At 38.2% G+C, this 27,724-nt stretch overlaps 1 protein-coding gene across 1 annotated transcript in view; it reads right to left on the bottom strand.

Annotated features, from left to right (window-relative positions):
• Positions 1 to 1,742: 1,742 nt before the first annotated feature.
• Positions 1,743 to 27,724, bottom strand: part of ephb1 (EPH receptor B1) — a 171,313-nt gene continuing 145,331 nt past the window's right edge. Inside the window, exons 9-15 of the mRNA XM_017309876.1 lie at positions 26,506 to 26,628; positions 25,175 to 25,422; positions 23,364 to 23,579; positions 10,987 to 11,136; positions 6,726 to 6,919; positions 4,663 to 4,818; positions 1,743 to 3,027 (exon numbers count right to left, since the gene is read on the bottom strand). Of these exons, the coding sequence (XP_017165365.1) occupies positions 2,919 to 3,027; positions 4,663 to 4,818; positions 6,726 to 6,919; positions 10,987 to 11,136; positions 23,364 to 23,579; positions 25,175 to 25,422; positions 26,506 to 26,628 (1,196 nt within the window). The 3' untranslated portion in view covers positions 1,743 to 2,918. The remainder of the gene's footprint in view (positions 3,028 to 4,662; positions 4,819 to 6,725; positions 6,920 to 10,986; positions 11,137 to 23,363; positions 23,580 to 25,174; positions 25,423 to 26,505; positions 26,629 to 27,724) is intronic.

Consider the following 27,724-nt stretch of genomic DNA (forward strand, 5'->3'; position numbering starts at 1 on the left):
ATATCAAACATCACTTAATTGACTTCATAACGAGATTCCTTGAAATTGACTTCTGTCTCTTTAAGAAGCTCCTGCTTTCCAACACTCTGCCTTCAGCACATGACCCTAACAACGCTACTCCATTATATMATTTACAAACTTTGTTAGAAGCATTGAACCGAGAGGTAATTTATATGATAATTTGTTCCAACAGGTGTTTGCCAATTGCTGCTGCCGCTAGTCTGGAGGAGCTGTGTGAGGAAGTGGCAGTGGAGGGTGTGATTTGAGATATATAGGCTCAGCTGAGGACTACAGCTGGATAGGGGAGCTTTTCATGGGCGCTGAGGCATTACAAATGTCTGCCAAAGGAGGTTTAAGGATCCTTCAAACATGCATGAAAGAATCWAAGCAAAACTCTGGGTATTTTTAGATAAGAGAATAATATTACAACATGATATGAAGCTRAAAATAATTGACTTTACATAATACTCTCCCCCCTTCAAATACTTATGTATTTGTAAATGACCACAGCCATGAAAGAATAAACTGATGACTGAAAATACACAACACAAYGTGTACTGACTGTACACAGTATGTTGTGTACTTAAAATTTAAACTATTAATCTTAACAGGCTCTGTTTAATATATGCCTCAAGACATCATAAAACAAAAATATAGATTTTATTATATTATGAATATTCAGCAAATTATAGGTGTTAATAGTGATCATACTATAACGAGCTCTTCATGAGGCAGAATACGTTCCCATTCTGAAGGCTGTATTTAAAAATAATTCATTAGTAGTTTGATATGAATTGATGAAGATAGCTTACCTATTCACTTTGCTATGCCAATTGAGACACTCTTAAATAACGTTGCTTTGCAATAAGCAACATTATTTGCTCAATAATGACTAATAGGTAATTATTTTGGCAATAATATGAATGGTAATGGTGGCAAGTTAGGGGRAAATTTCTGTCCTGCAATATTAAGGTTAATTAAGGTTTTTATTTTTTGTTGGGTGCTAGACTAAAAAAAGACATTACTGTTTCCCCTAAACGATATTATAGACGAGGAGGAATTTCACAGGCAGTTTTCAGTCCATCCTCAGAGAGTGATGTAGCCAAATCTTTATGATTGTGTGAAACTCTCTTTAACACCACAGCATTTGCTTTCATCTCTCCCGTCCATATGGTGAACTCCTACAGTGAGGGTGAATAGATAGGCTCCGCGTGTATACATCAGCGTGTATGAGGTCATGTTTTATAGCGAGCACCGAGCTCTTGAGGGCTATTTAAGACTGTGTGTTCATTGAAATGGCACCGGGTTCCTGTTGGCAAACCCCAGCCCAGATGTTCATTTTYACTGTGAAAGGAAGTGATGGTGATTTACCCTGATTTCCAATGCCTTGATTAGCTGCTCTCTCATGCATTTCAAATTCATAGAAAGTCTCRCCCTGCTAAGATATTTACAGCACATGTTTAGAATTTACCTCAAAGTAAAACTATCTGGACAGAATAATTTAATGCAAATGCATATTTATGCCTTGTTTTCTTAGCAGCTGTTTACCATGAGTTTGGGTCAGCCAAGCCACAACACTTAATTTAGCATTTCATCCTGTTGACCAATCCCAACACAAGCAATATATAAAAACGCAAATGGAACATAAAACATATCTGTACATGTAAGTGCTCACCAGCAAGAGACGGCATGTGTACACCCACATTTAACATGATCTCCGGTAAAATATTATTATTTTTTTCCCCCAATATTTTAACTCCTACAACAATTTTCATACAGCTCTACAATAACAGTTCTTTACCAATAATCAATTTACAAGTTCCTCAGTTAAGATTCAGTTGGAAAAGTCATCAGGGTGCTCCTGAAACATGAAGATGTTGAACCAATAGTCCGTTGTTCAGCTGTGATAAGGAAACCAGGGATTTACAGGAAACTGCACATTGCATGTGTCTATCACAATCTAGTCAACATGTCTTTGCCAAAAATGCAAGCAGAGAGTTCTGTACATACATATTCATATGYAACACCTTCAATATGAAGGTTTATTATGAAAGATATAATCATATTTAGCAAGAGATAAACATATTTATATTCTCTTGGTGGAGATAGTTAAAAAGTCCTTTAGGCAAGACCTTCCAACTGGACTTCCACAGGTAGTGTTTAAGTTAAGAGACAAGTGGGTGGCTTCTTGCTATAGTGGCAACACATAAAACAGATGGTAAAAGACAAAAATATAACAAAGCTCTGAATTTGTTCAGTTATAATACAGTATTAAAATTTTTTAATAAAAAAAAAAAAACAAAACAAAAACAATGCAAAAGTTGAAATTGGTGCTCCTCTGTACATCCCTGTATACCTCTCCGACTAGTTAGTTCTCCTTTTAGTTGCGTCTTTGTCTGTATCCTATTTCCCGCCAGGTAAAGCCGCCTTCATCTCGCATACTGACAACGGTATGGGTAAAGATCACAGGTCACAGGTTTCTAAATGTCTCACACTTGTGTCTACATTTTAAACGTTTTTTAGTCCAGATAATATAGAAGCACAATATCAATTGTTTACCACAACGGCTGAATTCGTAAGTTGTTCCCTGTGCTGATGTCTGATTGTAGTAGTCATTTTGGTTTACAATGACACCAATATAGTTGGAAACAACAAGGTTTTGTCTTTGTCTTCCTTTGTGATAAATGGAGAAAAAAGTGCCAGGTATGGACCCTGAACGCATGTGGGGGATAGCGTGAGATGTGACAACCCTTTCCCATGTGGTTGTGCAAACCCTGGTCTCCTGTTGCCATGGTAGGGGTTTAGATTAGGACGATAGTCTCGACTCTGGCGCGTTCCGATGGATCGGGGGTCATTCGGGGGCTGCTGTTGTTGGACCTCCGAATGCTGCCCGTTCCATGGCACAGCGCCCCCTGTAGTCATGCCATCGTTGTGGGTGACTGGCTCATCTGCACCCTCATAGACTGGACATTACTGAGGATTTTCTTCTGATGGCCTGCCAAGGTCACTCCTATTCTAAGTAAGTCCCTGGAGAGAAACAAGCAAAGAGAAAAAAAMMCCCTGAAAACCAATAGCTTTTTTTAAAGACATATGAAAGAATTTCAATCCCTCTGAACGTAGAACAGATAAYATGAGTAAAATGTGATTAAAATGCCTCATGAATGGTTTGATACCCCACGTTCACATTGTCATATTACACCCACATGCTTCAATTCAATTATTCGGATTATATTTGATAGACAGTGTAGTGATGGTAAAGTGGAAGGAAAGCTRTATAGTTTTGAAAATATCTTCTATGTGGCAYGTATGTGTATCAGACCCCATTTACTGCGATACTTATGAGTAAAATCCAGTACCACAAGTTGTCTTTCGAAGGTTCAGAATTAATTAACTATTCACTAATTGAAAGAATCAGTCACCATTACCAGTAGAAAACATGCAGTCCACAAATCAGGTCCTTATTGTGAAATGGTAAGAAACAAGAAAAAATAAATAAAAACAATGGACATTACTGAGGATGCTGGACTGACTGCTGGAAAAAAAGTCCTGTTGGGTGTTTGTCACAAAATGTGTCAGGAATGTATGAGACAGATTGGAGCTAAGATTGGCTCGTAATTGAGCTTTAAATGTAGCCTATTGTACATTTAAAGCAGGCATCACCCTGGATACCCCATTTAATTTGTGGTGGCAGCAAATTGCTGTATGGACAGTGAAGCCAAGCAAACTTGAAAAAAACTGGTGGCAAATATTTGAAGTTACTTGCAGCTCAACCACCACAAACCAGAGCTACAATGRAGTGGATCAAATTAAAGCATATTTATGAATGGCCCTAAGCCATGACCGAAATCCAACTGGAAAACTGTAGAAATATGAAAACGTTGTAGTTCAGAGATGTTCTTCAACCAATCTGGCAGAGACTCAGCTACTTTGAAGATTAATACCGCATTCCAGATTTTTATTTGCAAAAACATGTTATTATTTTTCTTGCATGCCACACTTATGTCTTACTATGTATTAATTTATGGAATTTTATGTCCGTCACATATAATCCTAATGAAATWCACTAGAGTTTCTGGTGGTAAGATGACAGACTGGAGAGTCAGGGACCTCAAATCCAGGGCCCTAGGGGCTGATGTCCTGCAGGCTTTAGATGCGACTCTTCTTCRCAACACCTGAGTTAAATAATCAGGTCATCAGCAGCACTCTGGAGAATGTAACTACACATTAAAGTAGGGACGCATCTAAWAGTCTTGGATTTGAGGATCTCTGGTCTTAGCAGTGTGATTACGGAGGCAAAAAAAAAAAAAACATTTATCATCATTCACCATATGTGGAAGTATAATTTGAAAATAGGGAACAAGTGGATATTATTAACAGAAAACAAATTTACAAAATTAATTCAAACTGGGAGAAGAGTCTGTTAACCATGTTGCTTGGAATTGCAAAGAGGCTTCATAAATACTATCAAGGCCTTGAGCATCAATTTTTAATAAATATGCAGGCATAATTTTACTTTATGACAACACTGATAATTAATATGAAGTGCAAATATGGTATCTAAGTAACCACACCGATGAACAATCCAAGAGGTAGTAAACACATTTTCTGTCGACAGTCATACGGCTTTTAAATACTTAATTTTACACAAGCCAGTGAACTCACTCCGAGGTCATCTGAGCCACAAGCTGCAGGGAGGTAAAGCCTGAGTTGAGGAAGTTGTCTCTGTACTGGCTCATCTTGATGGCAGCAAGCCAGTCCTCTACCGAACTGAAGGTGTTGAAGTCGGGTATGGATCTGTCCAACAATGGCTGAGAAGGCCTGGAGGAGACGAGAAGGAGCAGGTGAGATGAGAGGGAGAAATGGACTTTGATGCAATATTAAGTGAGYGGTGTTTTAAGAAAACAAGAGTAACTGTGGGGTTCTTATTTGTGTAGGTGTATATAAAAAGACACAAGCAAAACAGCCAGTAGCGTGTTTACAGTGGATCTATCTACCTAAAAATGTTTGAAAGAGAACAAAAATAAAAAATAAAAATGCTAGGTAACATGCCACCCATCATCTGGCCAGTACTATTTATACGAAAAGGCTCCTTATGGCTGTGGGAAGTCGTCTCAACACCTTAAAGACCTAAGAGTAAGAGCATGCCCTAATGCAAAACCTCAGTCTGACACATAGCTGGGAGTTCACCTAGGGCAACATGGCAGCCAGCCAAATCACAATGCCAAAACAGATAGCTTTAAGTTTCTGACTGACCCTCAGTAGCTCAGTCAAACCAGAGATTCACAKAAGGTGTGATTAAACTAGGAAAAACTAGATCCAGTCACTGTTGTACATGGATCAAACAACCTGATATAATCTGATCAATTAAATATTGATGAAAACGTAAGTCAAAGTTTTCAACAACTAATAGAATCTTAGAGAATTTCTAGCAACTTTAAATGAACTAAGTACTCAGAAAAATTATCAAAAGAAAGATCATTTTTGGACAAAAAATGAAAGTAATTCAAATCCTTTTTTTTCCAGTCTTTTTCCTCGTCTGGTCTGTCCCCATATAGAAAATGAAAAATAAGAATAAATTCATGATTAAAGCATGTAATCTTAATGAAATAGTAGAAACACTTTTAAATTTATCCCAGCAAAGTGGCATGTACGCCTTTTTCCTGACATCTACGGCTAAGATGCACCATTTATTGGCACTGAACTGTTTCATGGTAATAAGCCTCAGTTTGCTGGCAAGTTTGACATTGGAATTAGAAATGTAACTTAACTAGCTGAAGATGCCACATAAACATTTTCACTGATAAYCACAGTTAATATGAGTTAACAAGCTCGGGTTGCTTATAATGCTGAACTTYAGCATTAGTGTTGCTGCTAAGCTTGCTAAGATGCAAATTTTAGTTCTTGTTCCAATACCAMAACATAATAATAATTATGTTTTGGTATTGGACAGATGTCAGATGTCTTAGGATAGTTCTTAACTTGTCCTTAGCTTTCACTGAGTTRATTMATTAACTTACAGTATACCCATTTAAAAATAAATATCCACTCTTCCATTCTCTGCTGCATCAATGCATATGGTGGCATGATTGAGAATAAACATTATTTTCCTCTGCTGTCAAAGTCTTATCCAAATGATGAGGTTGGGACTTTTTACCAAGATATTGTAGCCAATTAGACATTTCATCCATTTATTAAATATCATATTTTCAAACTAACAAGCAGTACTAAAATAATTTTACAAATATCTGATATTTAGTGCCATATAAAATTTATTTGTATACTGTATATATTGTACCAAATGCAAAATACTGAAATCAGGAAAAAAAAGTCTATTTTTCAATAATAAACTAATACAACTTTTTTCCTGAAAGCAACATGCATTCCAAATGTCTCCTTTTTGTTTATAAGTTGTTTCTACACATTTTCATAATGTGTTTGCCTTATTATTGAATGGCTATGACTCAAGTGAAACTCCCTGAAAGTATCAGGATTCAATAGGTGGAAAGAAAAGCAGCAAGGGAAAAGTTCAAGTTTGATGCAATCAACAGTAATAAGACCATTACTATTTTATGAGGTGATAAAAATAAACACAAATAGTAAGCTAGCTTGTGCAGATTGTGTGTGGGAACTTGGTGTGCATAAAAAGATAAAAAGCATTTTTAATATCAAGTTAAGAGTGTATTTGTGTGTGTGCRTGTGTGTGTCTAGTGAATTKCTTTACTCACACAGCAGGGATGTTGGCTACAGCTTTTAGGCTGGTGGGGTTGCGGATCATTTTGTCGAGGGTGCTGACAATATCTGCAAAGCGAGGTCGTACGTTGCGATCTTTCTGCCAGCAGTCCAGCATCAGTTGGTGYAAGGCGCTGGGGCAGTCCATGGGTGGTGGCAAACGATAATCCTGCTCAATAGCATTGATTACCTAAGAGATAATTATTACATTTTGAGTAATGTGACACTTTCAGTTGGAGCTGCAAACCTACTGTTAAAACTGGATAATTCTGAAATTTTTGAAACAAAGGTCTGGGGAGCTGTTAGTAGTCAGTGYCTTATTTAGTCTCTCTTGTGGGGAATTCTGGCTTTATAAGAAAGCTGTCTGATACAGATTAAAACCTTTAAAGCCACACATCCGAATACTTAGATTACATGAAACTGTCTTCTGATAACTTGCATGTCTTGTCTGCATGGATGATGATTTTTTATTTTTATTTTTACCATCTGTCAGGTGAACAATAACACAAACTTAAATAAAAACAAAAAAAAAAAACATTTTTTCTGCAAATGTATCTGTTGAGTGATTACAGCACTCTCTTCTATGCCTCAAATTGGCCCTGCCAGCATCCCTCTGYTGCTATAATATAGGCCAACTGCTGTTCGTCGCTCAAGTGACAGTTTGCATTCAGGCTAATGTGCCCTTCCTCCTGACACTAGCCAATCATGCCAGCCCTGGAGGACAAAGTGGGGAAGCAGAGTGGAAGTAAAACACTAGCTGTGTCACTGTAGGAGCCAGTGAGGGAATGGAAGATTTGAAATAATTAACGCTTTAGAAAACAGACACTTGACACATGCCTCTTAAAGACTTCACAGGTATGATGGCCTTTTACTTGCAAGAGACTTAGACAAATCAAAGTTAGCCAAGTGTTTAGGTGAACTAAATTACTGCATGTATTTACAACTAAAGTGTAGTTAATACAGTATACAATGCAGGTTTAATGCAGGTTTAGTATAKATACCACTCATAAGCTACTTTACTAGGCATAACTGTTCCATTACTTGTTTACACAAAGAGTCTGACGATCACAGGGCAGCCATTCAGGGCATTTGGTGAAAACAGCTTACTGAAGTTCAAATTCAGCATCGGAATGGTAAAGAAGATTGATTTAGAGAACCTTTCATGTGTAGACAACTGTTTTGGAAGTATCAGGGGTAAAAAAATAAATAGGCAGACTGRATCATGATGATAGAAAGAGTAGTGGAAACACACACTTGTTACAACCAAGGCCTGTGGAATACCGTCTCTGCAAATACAGAGTGTTGGGCATTAAATGAAAAGGGCTTCAGTAGCAAAGGACAATACTGGGTTTCACGTGTTGGCTAAGAACAAGATACACAGGCTTGTGAAAAATAGACAAAAACAAATAGGAAAGAATATTGCCTGTTCTGAAGTCTTGATTTTAGWCACTGAATTGTTAGGGTCAGGAATGAGAGTAAACAATATGAAAACATGAATCTACTCTACCTTGTATCAGTGCTTCAGGGTGGTGGAGGGTGTGACTATCTTTCTGACTATTTAACATTGTTTGAATGAAACTACTTTAGAATCATCACTGACAATGTCTATGTCTGAGTGAATATAATATCAATCTCTGTGTGACCACAGTTAATTGATCTCAATGCAAAAGAGACCTKTACATTGAGGTGAAATGGTAGATTCAAATCATATATTTGCAGCTAAGGAAATGGGTGATGCTTTTTTATCAATTTGAATCAAAATATGCAGAAATACATGCAGGAATGTTTTGAACACCGTGCTAAATCTATACCATGAGAAATTAAAGCCATTCTGAAGGTAAAGGGAGGTTCAACCAGGTACCAACCAGGTGTCATTAATAACATGTCTGGTGTGTGAATGTATGTAAAAAAAAAAACTAAAACTTAATAAAGTGTCTTTAGATTGGCATTCAAGAACAAAACTTCACAAAAAACCTTTTACAGATTTTTAACAGTATACATACATTATGTGCTCTTTTTTTTACCTAAAATGCTTGGCTGCAAATTACACTTCAAGTGTAAATTCCAGGGTAAGATATACTATTCTGTAAAAATGTTTCTGTAGCTTGAAGACTCAGTTTCGAAGCTGAGTGTAGCTCAACAAAATCTACTTAAACGTCACACATAAAGGAGACAGGGAAAACACAAGATGGGAGCATATAAAAAAGGAACTTGAAGGCTATATTGAGGAAGATGGATTTAAAAGAAAAAAAGAAACGGAACCAGCAGCTTTTACTTTTGTGTGGGTGTGTAAGAGGATGCGAGGAGTGCGTTTGCAAGTGCCTGAATATGTGCGTGCTCAGAGGAGGCGGACATGCTGAGTGGCATCAGTCCCACCAGGCAGTGCTTGCTGCTGGCCCACTGAGGCAACATCTGCTTGGTTGGACTGTCCCGGTGGAGTGAGGTCCACAGAGGCCTGGTGGTTGGCTCGTCTTCTCACTAAGGGAAGCTTAGGGAGAAAGACCTCATAGTATGGGACCACTTCCAGTGGTTGTGCGTGTTTGTGTTGGTGCCTGTGAGTATGGACCTTATCCAAGCGGACACRGGGAACAAAGCAGAGCTCTCAGCAATCATTCATTGCTCTCAAAAGCTGGCCAGGAAGGAAAGGGATAGTGTGAGGCTTTGCCCATAATAAGTCTGCTTTCAAAGTCAGAGTCAAGGGCATCTTCACCGATAGCGTGGATGAAAAAGGTGATTTATTACAGCTTCCTTTTTCRCACAAGATATCCTTAATTGTGTTTGGGTTAGTCTTTGCATACACGCATACAGGCCACATAATTTTCRTAGGACGGAGTGATTACTCTGAGACGTATTTAAGTTCAATATTTGTTGAAAGGGTAGTGACCCTKTCAACAATTTTCCAAAAGTTGAACTTCCTGAGAAGCTACCGACTCTTAAAGGGCACATACTGTAAATGTRTGCTATTTCTTCCATACTGTCAAAAAGTTGTAGCTTTTCTGTTTACAGAAACAGAGTGCACATGCATTTCCCTGCCAAAAAAACATCCCTGCAGCCCAGCATTGGAGCTTTGTTTGGAAGGAATGAACAGCTTTGTATAAAATGAAACAGTGGTGCTACAAAGACTTATTCTCCCCCACAGAAGGCAGCCTCTGAACTGTCTACAATGGTTTGCTTGTAGTGCAGGCCTTGTTTTTCCTCCTTTACTTGTGTACATCACAAAAGATACTTTTGGCTAATGCCTGCCCAGTAGCTTGTTTGGAGCAACTCTAACATGAAAAAGCAGGTGCCGTGTGCCCTTTTTCTTTCATCAATTAAAGGAAACTGAGCTTTTTGAGAAGCAAAAAAGGCAAAAATGAAAAGCATACAGGCGATGACAAAATAATATAAGCCCACATTACATTGAATTTGATGTCTATGCCACACATTTCTTTAGTATCTTGGATATTTTGCTTCATTATCTATATACKTTTGCCTTTAAAATTACAGAAAGTGTAAATTCTGATAATATCTTTGATTAACCACAAATATTTTCATTTATTCTCAGTCTGTTTCCTTCATTCTTTTAACATTTTTCAGCTGACCTATTGACAGTTTTGGTAGAAGACACAGATGGCACCGGAAACAGACACAGGGGACACTGAAACCAGATGGAAAAATGGTCCTGCTGCTGGAAGAGATTTCAACTAACTGACTTCACAGCCTCCTCCTCGCCTACAGAACATTTTATGGGCGGGGCCAAGAGACAGCTGTTTTCAATCACCATAAGTACCCAGGCTCTACACCCGCTCAACGTCAGATCCTTTGATTAAGTGAAACATTTAGTCCTGGCCTCTAAATTTGCTGACAGTTATTTGAAAAATTTCGTGGTTTTTCCAATCTTCTATTCTCCATCTTCAGTCCCGGTTGCGCCAGCTCTTTGCTTCTCATCTGCTGCTACAAAGCTTAATCTAAATAAATCTACAAAACAATTATCATCTTCTAAGTCTTGACATCCATCAAACCAGAAACCTTGCCATTGACTTTGAGTCTGCTTTAGGTCTTTTCTTTTTATCTAAGTGAATGACACATATATGCTGGAAGCCTTTCTATTTGTTGTGCTGGTTTCCTTGATAGAAGAGATGGTTGCGGGGATGTGATGGTATTGTTTTTTTTTTTTGCATGAATAAAGCTCTATTATTAGAGCCACAGTTCACCACTGTGTTTTCAAGAAAGAATCATGATATGATTTCACAAAATACCGTATTTAAAATCACTTACATCCTGGTTGGACATGTCCCAGTAAGGCCTCTCTCCRTATGACATCACCTCCCACATGACGATACCGTAACTCCACACATCACTGGCTGAGGTGAACTTTCTGTAAGCAATGGCCTCTGGAGCTGTCCACCTTACTGGGATCTTCCCACCCTACAAAATAGAAAGAAAGAATTAACACGTTAGAGATACTTTAATGCTTTGATAAGGTTGATTTCGTTTCCGCTTGGGTTAAACTACAGCGAGCCGYTTTATCCTGAATAYCACAAGACTTGTCTCGACTCTTAAGAGTTTAATCTCCTTTCTTTCTTCATCCACCCTGTGTATTCAGTCACCTGAAGCCAAAAACATTCATAAGATTCTGCTTCCGTCCCACGAGTGACTCTGCACAGTCATCGACCGACATTACATTTACCACTGTCTTGTCTCCTATCTGAAGAAAGGAAGATAGATCTGGGCTTCTGCTCCTTCATTGAGCGTTACTGGCTGTAATTGGGCTACCAGGGCCTAAGGCATGCCACGTGCCCTCTTGAATGAAATTGACAGCCGCTTGCTTTAAATTCCACGCACACACCAAAGCAGTCTCAGCTGGTAACATATTCACAGACGGAGATGTTTGTGCRTCAACGCCCACACATCTAACTAGGCAGACAGACATGTACATGCCTGACCATACTCTCTTCATTCACATCTGAGTTGAGCTCGCCACCAGCTTAATAATGCCAATTAACTGAACCTGAGCATTTGGAGATAAGCTGCTGTTGGAAACAAACCCAAGAGAAACAGGCACAGACCACCCCCAGTGAGGAGTATAACACACAGATAATGGTTCTTTGGGATCTTTCCAAATTGCATGCTTATGTCCAAMWGTTTCCTTTTTTGGTAATACATATATTTGTATTATGATCATGTTCTGCAGGTCAGTGTTATGTTGTACTACTGCAGTGGAGAATTTAAATACATGACTGAGCACATAGAAATGTAAAAACTGATAGTAAACAGAGGTTGCTAGGATGAATTTGGGGGGATTTTTCTACAGCATAACAGGATAAATGTTCAATTTAAGAGCAATGGTTTATATTTTCATTGCACATATCATAYTGCTATCACTCTAAAAATCTTGGATGATCACATGTTTCTATTCTCAAATTGAATGCCCCATTCAACAAAAATGTTCTGCATTGAATCCTGGACCTCTATTTTTACAGTTTAACTTCCCCTTTCTGGTTAAAATCCATTCTCTTATACTGTCTGCTCACACATTCTTTAGTTTGGGGGCTAGAGACAGTTCTTAGCTGGTTTTCTATAAGAAATGGTTTGATTTTCCACCACCAAAGAGTGCAGTTCAAACCATGTCATTATAAATGTTTGTTTGATCATTTAAATKATTAATTTCAAATGTAATTTATTAATTTAACTTGAAATTTTAATATTTAATTGAGTCAGACCCCCCTCTSCCCTYTCTCCGCAGTTTTGTTCATGTTTTTGTTACGGTTCATATATTGCGTAGAGACAATTTTACAACATAAATATTATTTCTTCCAGTGCCCTGTAAACAGATTCCCTAATAACAACACCTTTGTTTAATATTTTTTTGAAAACAACTCTTATTTCCAATCACCTGATCTCTCGTCCACACAACAGGTGAAAAACCAAAGTCAAACATTGCTTTAAGAGCAAGTTTTATTAAGATKAATTGGAGATACTTGGATATATAAAAAGAGAGTGACAAAGGGACAGTACTATGTATTTTTCAGGCACATAGTGCTATTTTATAGCACAATAAAGYAACTATGTTTTGTTCAGTTGCTATAAAATAAGTGAATAAAGCCTATAAAATGCAATAATTTCAGAGCTTCTCATGTCTATTCTTATATTTCAGTTCGKTTTCTATCTGGATTGTTTTATCTCCACTGAGAACTTAGGGTGTGCTGTCTGGTTCATGCTTATGGCTGGGGGAAGAAATTATTTAGAAACATGGAAAAAAAAATATCTGTATACATTTAGAGCGATCGATCATCTTTCTCTTCTGGGTAAATGTCTCATATTTGTATGAGTATATATGAGATGAAAGATAAGGTTATAAATAAAAAGTAACCAAAAAATAAATAAAAAAATAGCTGGAAGCAAAATGTTGTCTATTACAATCCTTCTTTGACATAACTTCCTTGCTGCTTCTTCTCAGTTTGTACATCTGGTCTGTTGCCCCAGGACCCTATTAAGATATGAGCTGGAGTTGCTGAAATAGGCCGAGTAAAGCTTCAAGTAAAGCTGTTTTCACACTACCAGTGGGACAGACATTAGTAATACTATTTTCAAGTCAACTGAGTCACAGATGTCTATGTACACTCTTTAGTAATTACTCCTCTGGGCCATTACTAGGCTCTGCCAAAACCCAGTTTTAACAACATACAGTGTTGACTGACTTATGAATAGACAAAGAGGGAAGGCAAAACAGAGTAATCACTTTCTTCAGCACAAAACGCACCAATAGCAGTAAAGAGATCTTTATGGGGCACAGAGGATGATACTTATCTTCTGTTGTTGGAACAGTGCTTTGAGGGATGYTGCTAATAAAGTTCCTAAGGCTAGTCTATGAAAATATTGTCAGAGTTGGTCTGTGGCTTATAAAAAAAAATAAAGAAATAAGAATGAGATCAGAGCATTGTTATGGCTCCTCAAAAACTTTGAGTTTGTGGTTCCCAATCCACTCTTTTAGTTAGTTAGTGGAGTAATTCAAATCTTTGCCTATTTGAAAGACACAATTGTCCCCAAACTTCCTGGCCCTTGTCTTCAGATGTAACTTCAACTTTCCACTGCATTCCACTTTCCTCATGCATTTATTTTGTGAAGTAAAGCATTCCCTCCAGCCGCATCACACATGATGCTACCACCTCCATATTTYACTGACAGATTAATGTCATCAATTGACACTGTGGTCAGTGATATTCATTCTAGTCTCTTCAGACAACAGGCCATCTCTCCACAAATTAAGGTGGATGTTAACTATGAATATTTGCAAATTGTGATTCTTCTTTTTGGGTCGCTTCTGGAGTAGTAACTTTTTCCTCTAAGAGTGCCCTTTCAGGCCAAGTTGATACAGGATTCATGTCAATGTGAATAATGGGACTCACTTACCAGCTCTGGATAACATCCTAATAAGAATAGATCTATCAAAAGTTTACAAAACCATGGCATTATCATCTGGCCTTTCAAAAATTGTCTAAATACATACAAATCGTGTGTATTGTGATATCATTTAATGTGATTATTGTATATAAACATTTGAATTTGAAGTAAGTTAAAGAAAATGTCCTCCTCATAAATTAACTCAATACTCYGGCACTTAGGAAATAGAAATAATTGTGTTCATCTTAGCTGRCTTAAAACAGATTAATTTCTTGTCATACAGAGACATGAGATGGTTATGTGTCTTCTTTTTAAGAAATATCTGATTTCAATTGTATATATATATGTTGCAGTTTCTAYTTCCKCTGTCAGTATTAAATATACATATTTCTAACTCCTATCTCGGACAACTACCTCAGACTCTGTGGAGAGGAGCTAGAGTTCATAGTCACAGCAGCATCAGAACTTCTCAACCTCGARTGGAGAAAAATCCAATGATATACCCCACAAACTCTCTGGATAATAACTAAAGTAGGTGACACACAGTGCTTGATTTTCTAGCCATATTGGGTGGTTCCATTTTCTGCTTGATGAATTTTGGCTCTTTAAATAAAAAGCAAAGCTTCAAGAGGGTGTGAAAACATGAAATTTATGTGAACGAGAAAAAAAAAAAAAACTAAGTTACTTCTTACATATGCTGGTGGATAATACATCTAGCTGTTTTTGCACACAGAATTCCAGGGCMGAGAACCTCGAGCCAACATTTGAACGTGTTGAAATCTTTGCATCAACAAAGTGAGATTACAGAACGTGACTGGCTCCACCTGCTTGTGACCGACTCTGACAGGTTGTGACTAGAAGTGACAGCTTGTGATAAGTCTGAAATGTCACAGTAAAGAGGATGTGCAGARACTGTCAGTTTAACAGGTATTATGCTGAAACGAATGTTTTCCTTTGACAACCGGATCTGGGAGACAAAGGACAAACGTTTGCTGGTCAGGGGACATGCGGTGTCTCTTGTGATTGTGTTACACCTGGCCAGGACATGATACACCTGTCAAAACGTGGTGCTAGCTTGAGCTGTGAATCCGCTAATGTGCAGATCACTTCATGTAGATTGTCAATGACGTGCTGTGTGTGGAATGTGGTAATATTTAGAACACAAATACCCGTCACAGAAAAGTGAACAGTTGTCACGAACATCTTCCAGATAAGCTTGCTGTAGAAAAGCCCAGTGCTTTTTGTTTTTACTCAGCTTTTTTTTTCTTTTCTTCATATGAGCCATTTAGGGACTCTGAATAAACTTTCTAAGCCATCTGGAAGTCAACTATGAAAAACTTTCTCCCTGCCCCCCCCCMACTCCCATTCCTTCCCTCTCTCCGATGCCTTTACTCCACGAACGTCAGTAATCTATTTCCAAACAATGCACACTCAAATGGGCTTCAGCACATTTACTTAGGCTGGGCAGAGTGCTCCATCAACATAGTTTTAATGAAATCCTGAGTGCAACGATCTGCCCTGGATGTCTGCCCAAACAGAATGAGAAAAAAGAGTGAAGATATGCAGTTAGAGCCAGAGAGGATGAGTGACAGGGGGAYGTGGGGGGTGGAGGCCATAAAGAAAGAAAAAAACAAAAAAAAACAAAGTCATTTGATGACTTTTCTGACTTTCTTTTCAATAATGCCTTATGGAAATGAACAGCGGTATTCCAACATGTATTTAAATTAAATAATGTAAAACTTTGGGGAAATCTTTACTTATACAAATCGTAAACAGTTTGACATTCTGCAACGATCCCTTTGTTTCTTTAGTTTACGTTTTGGTACCAACTTAACATGGGAATTGAGAATTACAAGAAGCGTAGTACTTGATTTGCAAAAATCTTTTCTTTATTTACTGTATCATATAATGATGGATGTGGAGTGAGGGCTGAGGGCTGGACTGAGAGAGTGAAAGAAAAGAAATCCAACCTACAGTGTCTGACCACAATATTCAAGCCCACTAAGGTATTGTAGAAAGTTGTAACCACAATTTACAATATGATACTATGTTTTAATAAGTATSCCACTTCTCAAAACATCAAAAAATGAGCAATGCAATTTTAATGAGCACCTTTTAAACTGATACCTACAAAGTCACCAAGGTAATAAATGGATCCCACCTGTGTATAATTAAAACTCATTATCCCTACAGCTTCTTTGCGAAAGACTCAGAGGTATGTAAGAGGACATTAATAAGCAAATGCTGACAATGGAAACAAAGAAACACATCATATGGGTCAGGAATCGAGTTGTGGAGAAGTTTAAAGAGAAACAGGTGGGAGAGGCAGCCAACATCACAACTGTAAGATATGAAACTCACAAATGATTATGGAAACGTGGTAAGGGGAAAGCYATTGTGATTAAAACACTTCAGTATTTTTTTTTACATCCTCTTCATCAGAATCAATTGCACTTACTAGCATTTAGTTGACAATTTAGAGCAAATCAATTCTCCAGGTTTTAAAACAGGCTTTTTCATACCATCTACTGGCACCACCAAATTAAATCCAGCTAGTATCTATCTCTCTTTTGTGTTAAAATCTAATTTTAGAAATTGACCTTGGCCTCAATTTCTTCAGAGAATGTGGGATATAAGCAATTACAATCACTTATCTAACTGGGGCRAAAGCTGAATAGCCCTAATTTTTCCCTTCAGTGCTACTGGGAGTGTGGTTGAGAAGTGCCCCGTTATAAAAACACTAAAGGGCTCTAATTGATGTATTGGGGGGTTTTATGCCTCAGCATGTGGTCATCCATTCACCTCTTTGTCCCCAAAATTTGAAATTAAAATATAGAATGAGATTTAGTKAAAACTTAACAGCTGTGCCACAAACTGTGTTTATTTTTGCTGAGATTTAGTTCTGTAACATTTCTAAATGAGCTGTTATTGAGAATGGGAAACAAAAATGGAAGTTGGAATTCTGGCAGTTTATCCAAATGGAAGCCAGAAGTATTACATATAAGGTCTATCTATAATGTGTGGATTATTTTAAGTATTCACAGTTGGATTTCTGGCAATGAAATACAATTGGAACATATAAAGGTAAAATTAGATTAAAACAAGCAAACATTTTTTCTCAGCCAGAAATGATAACAATATGAWGGTTGAAATATCGATTGTTTATGCCACGCCTTGTGTTGTGCCAAATTTTTGTTTTGAAAAGGTCTGGTTTTGATCAAATAAAATAACAAATCTCTCCTTTGTAACTTTGCATTCTGTGCAGAGGTATGTTTATTGAGAGCTTTCATATAAATCAGGTATCTTTTCCTCTGGTTTAGTGAGCAGGATTACGTGAGCATGATTTGTTTCATTGTGAGAATGCAAATACAGTCAAACAGTCACAGATGGCAAATCAAAGCCCTACTTATACTGACTGTGGCAAATATGACAGAAGATACAAATCAAACTAACATAATTCATGCGGATGAGTACACTTTGTTACAGAAACCAGGTATGTATTATGTTTGTTGTTTTTTACAATTTATAACTGGCTCATATATTCTGAACTTTTTAGATSTCCTATTTATTTAAACCAGTTAAATGATTTATTCACCCTAATCTTCACTGTATTTAGAAAACCTCACTTTCAGACATCAGCAGCAGGTTAAAGAAAATAATGACTTAAAGCAATATGCTTKTGCTTGATTGGGTTAATTCCCAGTAGCATGTTCGATCACTCCAAACRTGCTACTGATTGGAGGATATCCTCACCGGAAGTGAAGACATGTTTATGTTTGTATGGTATCAATTTCTATGGTGCAAATGCTAAGCTATTAAATWAAAAAAAATYATATGGGAGACATGGAGGACAACTGYGTAGAAAAAGACAAATATAAAGACAAAAAAGGGGCATCCACATCATCATTAGGGACTTGCACTTCATTAACCAATAATCTATCATCTTAACTCTGAGTGTATGTAATTGTTCTACAGCAAACAAAGAAACATGCAAAAAAAAACCCGTTGCCCTGAAAGCAGTGATAGTAGGATGGGATGCTAATAGTAAACAAACAAATGACAGAAACAACGGGGCAGTCCACAAAGTGTGAGCGCTGGAGCGAATCTGAAAGAATGTCACGCGGGTCACGAGGATTTGACGGATGAGCTTTGTTACCGGCTCTTTGTGACCCCGCCTTTCAGCCTCTCTCAGCATCAATGGCACAAGCAAACATGGAGGCAGACACACAATCACCTCTAAAGACACATAAGGGATTGTATGCGAGTGTATATGATAACAAACACAAATATCTAATCACATTGGTGAGGTTCGCATTGGACATGAGCCGTYGACAGTCTTGACATCACCAGCTGAGMCACAGGTGGAAATTATAACTAAAATCTGACCCTCTACTGYCCATTGACAATGAACCCTCCGTTATAGATRTAATATGTSTGCACATCASAGAAACTCCCAAACAAATGTGTGCACATCTACATGTGCTGRCTTCTCTGCTCAAAAATATGCATTGAATCTGTAACTGTGCAATATCAGGCTGGCATCTTTAACCAGACTGGAAGTGTTTTGTGAAAGATGCTTTTGCCTCGAGCGTAGCAGTTGAAGTATGCTTTGAACTTGTTGATAAGTGATGGCAAAATGGAGTCTGTGATCTGTGGTGAAGAAAGAGCTGTGATAAAAGAAAAAAAAGTGTCTGGATTTACTGATTTTGATTTGTGCCTTTGGTCATAAGATATCGATCAATACTGAAACAAAATTCTGGATAGCCTCAGCTAAAATGAGCGTCCTCCATAAGGTGACTGGACTCAGCTGAAAATCATCTGTAGGGAGCCCAGAATACAACTGATGCTATCAAGAGAAATCAGTGAATGTGCTTGGACATCTGATCAGTACGTCTTCCATCGACGTTATTTTGTATACCGTCCACTGGAAGGAAAACTTGGGGCAGAACGTGAACTTGATTAATGGAGTTATATTCCTTTTGGCCTGAGGTTCCTTGGGCTCCCTGGAATAAACTGGAGAGAAGGGAGTCTRAAGGGTCTCTACATTTTTCTCCAAGATGTGTGTTTTTTTTTTTTTAAATATAAGAACATTTTCAATTTCAGAGCAAGATTTCTTGTTCTAACTTTCGGATGTTATGATACTTTTCCATACGTTTCCTTGTGCACACCAAAAAAAAAAAAAAAAAAAAAAATCTTCCTTGCTCAGAAATTTACCCTGCTTCTCCTCAAAACAATGTTTCTAGAGTCAAATTTAATGCCTTCTTGCAGTCAAGCTTTCTCCGTGAGTAAAACTTACGCCCTCAGTTTTGTTCTCTCTTCTCATTGACATCTGCACTTTATGAGCACAAGAGACATGCCCAAAGAAGGCAGCGATGCCAATGCTACACTATCATTAAACTGACTGGAGCTGTTATCAGGTTACCACTTATTTCTAAGAGGGAGCAAAGTAATTCYAAAATATACCTAAGGATGAAAATTGCATCCTTAGGAAAACAGCAAGAGAAACAGCAGGATTAAAACAGAAGCAGTGCTAAGTTTCAGTGCACAAGCAACTGAAACTTAGCACAGACTCACAGTTTTGGTAATGACGATACCCTATCTGTCAGAATGTAGGATTTTGCTATTGTGAGACCAACGTTTTGACCAACGGCACCACAATATAGGAATTACCTGAAAATGTAGTCTCTTGTTATTCTGGGAGAAAAAAAAATCTTTAATATCAATGGATGAATGGATGACTAAGAGAGAGAATGCTACATTTTTATAAGTTTTATTTTTGGACACCCTAGTCAGGACTCATATCTGATTCGATGGACCGATCAGAAAACAAATGAATACGCAACATTTTCTGTATTTCCTTTTGAGCCAGATATGGAGGCTTAATCACATAAAAAAAGTAAATGTTGCTGTTAAGAAATAAGCAAAAGCACACCTAACATTGATAAGATAAAACACCCAGTGGCTAAAGCCTTTAAAATAATTAACACAGTGCACCTTRGTAAGACCAGTGCAGTTCAAGTATTGTTTTGTAAGCCTAATTAATCATGACTTTGGTGAGCAGCCAACAGAGAGGGAGGACAGCCTCCTTCTGTCTTAAACTCCATAACACTGCTCTGGAGTGAACCCACATCCAGGGTTAACACAATTACCAGCATGTCCTCCCAACCATGATCCAGCATCACACTGCAGGCACTGTAATTGGTGCGCCCAGAATTGCAGACAAAAATTAGAAAATCAGCAGAGGGAGAGGGGTGATTAATTTGCTCGAGGAGGCCGTTGGTAAGTATGTAAATCGCTGGATGTCACTGCAATTTAATTTGCTTATTCTGTTGTCCTTGTGTAAGATACGAGTCTTGCCCACTGACTGGATAAACTATTGGGTTATAACCACAGAGCCTGGAAAGTGAAGGACACAAGATATATGCAGCTTAATTACAATATAGGACCACAAAGACCTGCGGTGCTGGTGCCGTGCGTGTCGTTGGTCTGCTCCAAAGATTTCAAGGCACACTGGATCAGAAATGTGCAGATATCAGAGTCTGTMTTTTGTTATAATTTTATTTATTTAAAAGCCTAACTGCAGGTGGATAGAAGAGACAGCAGGTTGCGGCATGTGGAGCTTCTCTCTTGAATTATCAACTAGTGGAGTTGTAGTTAAATACTGATTTGACTTATTTTATCAAAGCAGTACCCTGGAAAAACTCCACCTCACCTCATCAAAAACCTTCAGTGTCTTTTTATCAGACAGCTCTCTCGGTCAGATAATCCCTTTAAGGAGGACTTTGTAGAGTCTTGCATTAACCAACATCAAAACACTGGCCACAATCTATAAACCCACTCCTTTTGAGTCCTGTTATATTAGCCAGCTTATTCAGCTTTGTTGCTAAATAATACCCATTCAGCAAGGTTTAGCCACAGGGGTCAAGCACACAAAGCATACTATTCCTAGGGAGCAATTAGCTCTCAGTCACCCGAATGTGAGGTCAGATCTCCTCTGGCTTTGACGACACTGCTGCTCATCACACCAGTTGGCAATCAACTCTCCCTGATCGGCTAATGTAATGTTGTTTGACATTTACTTAAAAAAAAAGAAACTTAATTCTAAATCAAATAGTTTTTGTCTAATGACATTAAGAAGGTGATAAATACAAAAGAAAACTCTGTTTTGTATTATTATTTGTTTGCTTGTTTTTCTTTATTATTATTTAGATGAGGACAGTTTATTTAGAAGGTTTCTGTTTTACCTTTGTGGCGCTAACTCACAGGCATTCACAGTGGTTTTGATCCCAAGGTTTGCAAGCATTGTAATACCTCTGATGTKCGTCCTAAAATATACCTTTATAGATAATATATTCAGATTGCATTCATATTTATTCATAATATATAAGACCCTGCCACTGAGCTGCAATCTTCTGTTGTACACTATGAAGCAATTGCAAAAGAGGAAACCCCATGGCAGTTCTGTAAAACACGTTAAACTTTCCGCTCTCAGGCAGCTCTGTTAGAAACGAGTGTGTGAGGCCACTGGAGGCTGTCAGCGCAAAAAATAAAGAATGGGGCAGGTGAAATACAGGACACGGCTGAAAGAAAGCAAGAGAAGTTAGAACTAAATATGAGAGATTATAAATCCACCTCTAGCATAAGAAGAGTTCAGAATAAAAGGAATCTACTCTTAGCTCACAATAATGATAAAAAAAAACATATTTCCATTTTCCAACATTTWACCTCAGTTAAAAGAACAATTGTTGTCTCAGCTCTATACCCTTTAGGAACACAATGTTTTTCTAAAGTCATAAACACATCTGAAATGTGATGCATTTTCAGAGATTATTCCAGTGGTGTTTGACCTCTTAACCTTCTTTGTCTAGTAAAACCTCATTCAAAAAGAGTATTATTTATTTAGAAATCAATTCAGTTTCTGAATGAGATGAAAACACCTTCGCCTAAAGTGGATTTCTTTTCAGGAGTTTTCACATTTTGCCATTTCTGCAGTTGGTTCAATGTCTCAAGCATCGCCGTGTAACAGAAACAACCTAMGCAGACAACAAACTCAGATTATTAAAGTCTGTATATCAGCAAAATTGTCATCATTATTTCTTACTAAAGTGTAAGTATTACAAACCCAATATTTTTTTATAAAACGAAATATAGGCGTTTACAGCAAGATCTCCACCATGACCAGACYGTTGTGTTGTGGTAAAAAGTAATAAAAGTTAAAAGGCAGATTACATTAAATGCAAAAAATATCCATCTTGTCATATTTCAGTAATAAATAAAAATAGTTGTGAAATAAAAGCAAAATAGGAAGTATTAATTTTTGAGGGAATGAATCTGCCTTTGTGCATTTTAAGTATTTCTGTATATCATTCCTCTTTTGAATGTTATTGTGTAACATTATGCCTGTGAAGTGTCCGGGATCTATTTAAAACCGTAGCAGATGGAAACACGTGTGCCACATGCAGTAAACAACCTAATTTGTAACAAAAGACTTAAGCAGATTCAATGAGGTGACAGCGGATACACAGTCATGGTGAGAGCCCCACACAAACACACTTTTGAATACATTCTGAAGCACGCAGACACTCAAAACCACCCACGCAACCTGAGGCGAGCGTGGCGTCCTAATGACCTGGCCCTGTGTGTTTGTGAGGGTGTAAAAGTGTGTTTTGAATTAGGAAGAGGAGAGGCAGAAGATGAACTAACGATGGCTGCTAATAATTACAGATCTGTAGCGTAGAGGAGTTAATGAGGAGCCAAAGCCTCCCATGATGCCCCAGTAATAATGAATGAGGAGGGAGAGAGAGGGATGAGGAAGAGAAAGACAGAGAGAAAGAGGTAGGAGATGTCATTTCGAGAGGCTGCAGTGCCCTTTGGTTTCTCTGCTCTTTGGGCATGCCAACAAGAGAGGAGCTTTCCCAGAGGAGGCTTGTCTCCACGCTAATGAAGATGTGACAGTCCTCCAGTCCATGACTTGCGGCGTAGCGCAAAAAGCAGAAGAGTGGGCTTAAGAAAAAAAAAAGAGTGACAGTTCTTCTAAAATGAATGATGCTGAAAAGGTGAAGGGGGTTCAAAAAAAGACTGAGATATTGTCAAAGTCGAAAGTTGACTGACATGGTTTGAAGGGTGTTTTTAAATTGCTGTATGTCAGTAAAATAAACGCATGGAGACTTTAAATTATAACTACTAGATTAGTCAAGGGGGATTACCCAATGCACAGAAGCGAAATAAAGGAGAGAATTAAAAACACTCACCAGAGAGCTGGTGTAGCTGGGATCCGACGTGTCTTCCTGCAAATAGCGTGACAGGCCAAAGTCGGAAACTTTGCACACCAAGTTGCTGTTGACGAGGATGTTTCGTGCAGCCAAGTCACGATGGACATAGTTCATTTCTGAGAGGTATTTCATCCCTGCTGATATCCCGCGAAGCATTCCCACCAACTGGATCACCGTGAACTGACCGTCGTTTTGCTGGAGGACAGGGATGAGAATAAAGGTCAGTCATTCATTAGTTGCTATCATCACAATAATTGACTCACAGTCACAAGATGCTTTCATTGCAATAAACAAATGTCGTATATTCTCCACTAAAATACAGTGGCTCTCTAAGCAGAACTTCCCGGCCCGGTATAATTTTGGCTGAGCTTTAAAATCTGATTATTATTTGTAAGTGAAGTGTTTTTAACATTAGCTAGAACTTAGAGACTACTGACCAAAGCAGTAACGGTAAGTTCCTTCTAAGAAGTCAACAACTTGAAGCTCAACTGGTATTTGCAGCTTCCATTATGGACAAGCCAGATGTAACCCGGAGAAAACATTTTCTGGTCAGAAGAGACAAAGATTGAGGCAATCGGCCACCAAGGCAAAAGTATGTTTGGAGGACTTAAAGTGACTATTTCTAAACTTATAAATGCAGCACCAACCATCATGTTGATTTCACTGCAAATGAGGGCAAAATAGTAAATGGACTGAACTTCTGCATCACATTTTTAGACTGACCACTCAAAGGGTTTTTACATTTACCCTTCCACACTATCAATGCCCATTCTCTTATATAACTATGTGGTATATGATAGGAATTATTTTCCACTTCACCTCAAATCACCTGCTAACTGGCTGAGAAATGGTCTTATTTCAGCTGAGTGAAGGAATCTGATTTTGACATGGAAGTTCAAGCTACAAAGAGGAGTAAATGACTGTACTATTTTCTGAATCACCAAGGCTACTAATTTGGATTATGTTCTTCTCCAGAATTAGAAAAACCTGGCAGTTTATAATTATTAACACAACCAGAGGGCACATGCACATAAAAGACAATGATCGAGATACATACGCTGTCACTCAAACACCCACATATGAGAGAGACGTCCAGTGCCGCACAGCTTCATCTGCTCGAATGTTAATTTTTCCATTTCCTCCTTCTTACCAATTGTATATTAGTTTTAATTTGCATATTGATACAATTCTGGGCTCTGGTATTCAAGTATCCATCTGTCCAATATTAACGCTTGGCACTCTTATCCCTGTCTAAATGCTCTCAATCGTAGGCTTTGAACCTTTGAAACAAAACAACAATTAAGAGGGTAAGAAGGGGTCGATAGAAACACAAGTCGGATGCGGTGGTTAGCAAGGCCAACTTCAAAGAACCTATTTAAACCCACCATAGATCAAAGTGAAATAGAATGCCAATCCATGAGATTGAAGGAGGGGAAAAAAAATGTTGAATATTGATTAAGCCGCATGTCAGCTCAATCATCACTATGAAAGAAAGAGTCTATCAATAGCTTCAAAGGTTATTAGAGTAAATAAAGGATGATTAACAAATCTGTTGTGGAAATTTTAAAATTATAAATGACTGATATCATAGGGATTTTAATTAAATACTAAAATAAAATACATAAAAATAAACATGTTTTCAGTGTGTACCAGCTCAATTAAAATGGCTCAATCTAAGTTATACTGAACTAAACAAATTCCAACATCAATTTTGTAATGAATTTATAGGAACCTTTCATCTGATTCCCATAAATAACTACATGCAACTCGCTTTCATAGAGTTTACTCACCCTTAGGAATGAGTCAAGGGCACCATTCTCCATAAATTCTGTGACAATCATGACTGGACGGCTCTTTGTGACGACGCCCTCCAGACGGATAATGTTCGGATGGTCAAACTGGCCCATGATGGAGGCTTCAGACAGGAAGTCTCGCCGTTGCTTTTCAACGTAGCCAGCCTTCAGGGTCTTGATGGCCACATAGATCTCCCTCTTACCAGGCAGCTTCAAACGACCCTTGTACACTTCTCCAAATTCGCCTGGTCAGAAACAATGGAGCATAGTGGAGCTGTCATCAGAACGAAGAGCCGACCTCCTTGATCAGTTCAAAGTCATTGTAGTTTTTTTTCAATTAGTCACACCTTAGATGCCCTAACGTGCTCATTCGTTATGTGTGCTTCAGGCATGCTGAGTGTTTTCTTACACGAATAGTAGTGCTGATCTGCTAGTGATACTCACAACAGTGTGGTTCCTTCTGACTCACAGCAGTCACCTTATCATAAAATACTGCCAAGTGTCTTTGTATTCCCAAACTGAAGGAAATCAGCCAAGAACTATCTAGTAAATTTCTGGCACCAATTTCATTAATTATCACCAGCTTGCTGTCCTGTAGAGACACCACACCAAGATTTCAGCAGAAACGGAAATCCTTAATTAGTTAGCCACCTTGCTTTCTTATCTTTACCCGAACTCACACCTAGCTTGCTGAGTAAGCCGTGGTTCGGGAGCTATTCCAGGTCCAATCACACTACTACTATTTTTGCATCATAATGAAGGAGCACAGAATGCTCTAGTGCCTGTAAAACTAAAGTGTTTCCAACTATAGGGAGAGGCATGAAATAAACATGAACACAATGCAGCCGTCTGTTTAAAGATGTTCTTTCAGAACTGCTAGTAACCAATCATATACTTTAAAAGACATCGTGAATTCAATTTAAACAAGGGTCCACACTGTTTTACATGTCAATTTGATGAAAGTGTGGGATTGAAGGCAAAACATTGCAATAAACAACACTATTATTCAATAAAATAAATAAAATACAATAACAGAAAATGAACTGAAAGGCTTGAGTTATTCTCCTCGGGGTCCCAAGCATAACCATGTTGCTGGTGCGCTTGACTTTGACTGTTTGTCAAATAAATCATRACTGATTTATTTGACAAACAGTCAGACTCTCTGACCTACCGCAGATACAGGTTAAACTCAATGGCACACAGACATGCACTTGAAATACAATATGCAGAAGCATCTGGAATCACAGCCATCCACATCCACATCATGTCTCAAGAAACAGCAAATGTGTACACAGAAATGTGTTGCTTCAATGTACTGTTTGGCATACCTGCACCGATGACCTCCTCAATCTTGACAGTGGAGACATCAATCTCTTTGGCGAATTCTCGCACTGCCTCGTTAGGGTCCTCGTAAGTGAAGGGGTCAATGTAGATCTTCATTCCCGGTGAGCCTGAGAAGTGGGTCGGGCAGCCCAGTGGGGAGGGGCAGTTAGACATGTCGGCTCGCAAAGAGAGTTCTAGGACAACCAAAGCGCTCAGTGAGCTTTTCAAGAAGGAGATAGTCTTCCTTTACACTTAAGTGAAATATTCTATACATGTCTGATATATAAAATTAGTCCCTAGATTGTAGCTTAAGTCTCAATATGACAAAATGTTACAACCTCTACAAGCTCTTAGTACTGGAGACGCCGATTTCTTTAGAGCCCAAATCAGCAACAAGACAGAAAATGACACGTGAAAATATATTTGCCTTGTACAGAATAAGTGGTTGGTTACAGGGACAACTTGCTTCAAAGAAGAGAGAAAAAAATCTTTGCTGGAATAAAATGTGAAACTAGAAAAGAAAAATAAGAAAGCAAAGCATTAGAGGCGACATAGAGTCTACTGTGTATAGAAAGCATAAATGTATGCCTTTTTTTATTCCTTTATCCCTTACACTGGCAATATCTGCTCTTTCATCATGGTAGAACCAATTTTCCAGCAGCGTTTTGCTATAGGAGCTCATAAAAAGATAAAACTACCATGCCATCAACAAGCTCTTTATGCAATTCTGCAACAAGCGGACAGTTCACAGACCGGAGATGTCTTTCCAAACGAAGGAAAGGTTTACTGTGTTGACGGGTTSGGTGGGTGGGGAAAAAAATACACTTGTAAACAAATTTAATATGCTTCAAAAGGACGAACAGCCAGCAACCAGACATGAAATCATCATCTCTGCTGTGACATCGAAGGACAGGCCAGTTTCATAGGGGCTGCTTAATCCAAACTTTGCCAGCTATAATTTGAATAAACCTGTCTTCAATCAAGTAAAATGTATGCCTGCTCATTTGCATAAACTAMACAGAAGGACAGAAGGGTCTCAAGAGACGATGTGAGGGTAGGTTCCAGGGATCAAATTACCTCACCTTGCAGTTAACACTGTAATTGCTTGGAACCCAGTTTAGGTTAATTTAATTCATCATTTGATTTTGTTCATTGCAAAGAGTTTTTAGAGCTTTGCTTTGAATACTGTCTTACTATTTCCAAGGGTTGCCAGGACAAAGCTTG

The sequence above is a fragment of the Poecilia reticulata genome, linkage group LG17 (genome assembly GCF_000633615.1).
Source record: "Poecilia reticulata strain Guanapo linkage group LG17, Guppy_female_1.0+MT, whole genome shotgun sequence".
NCBI lineage: Eukaryota > Metazoa > Chordata > Actinopteri > Cyprinodontiformes > Poeciliidae > Poecilia > Poecilia reticulata.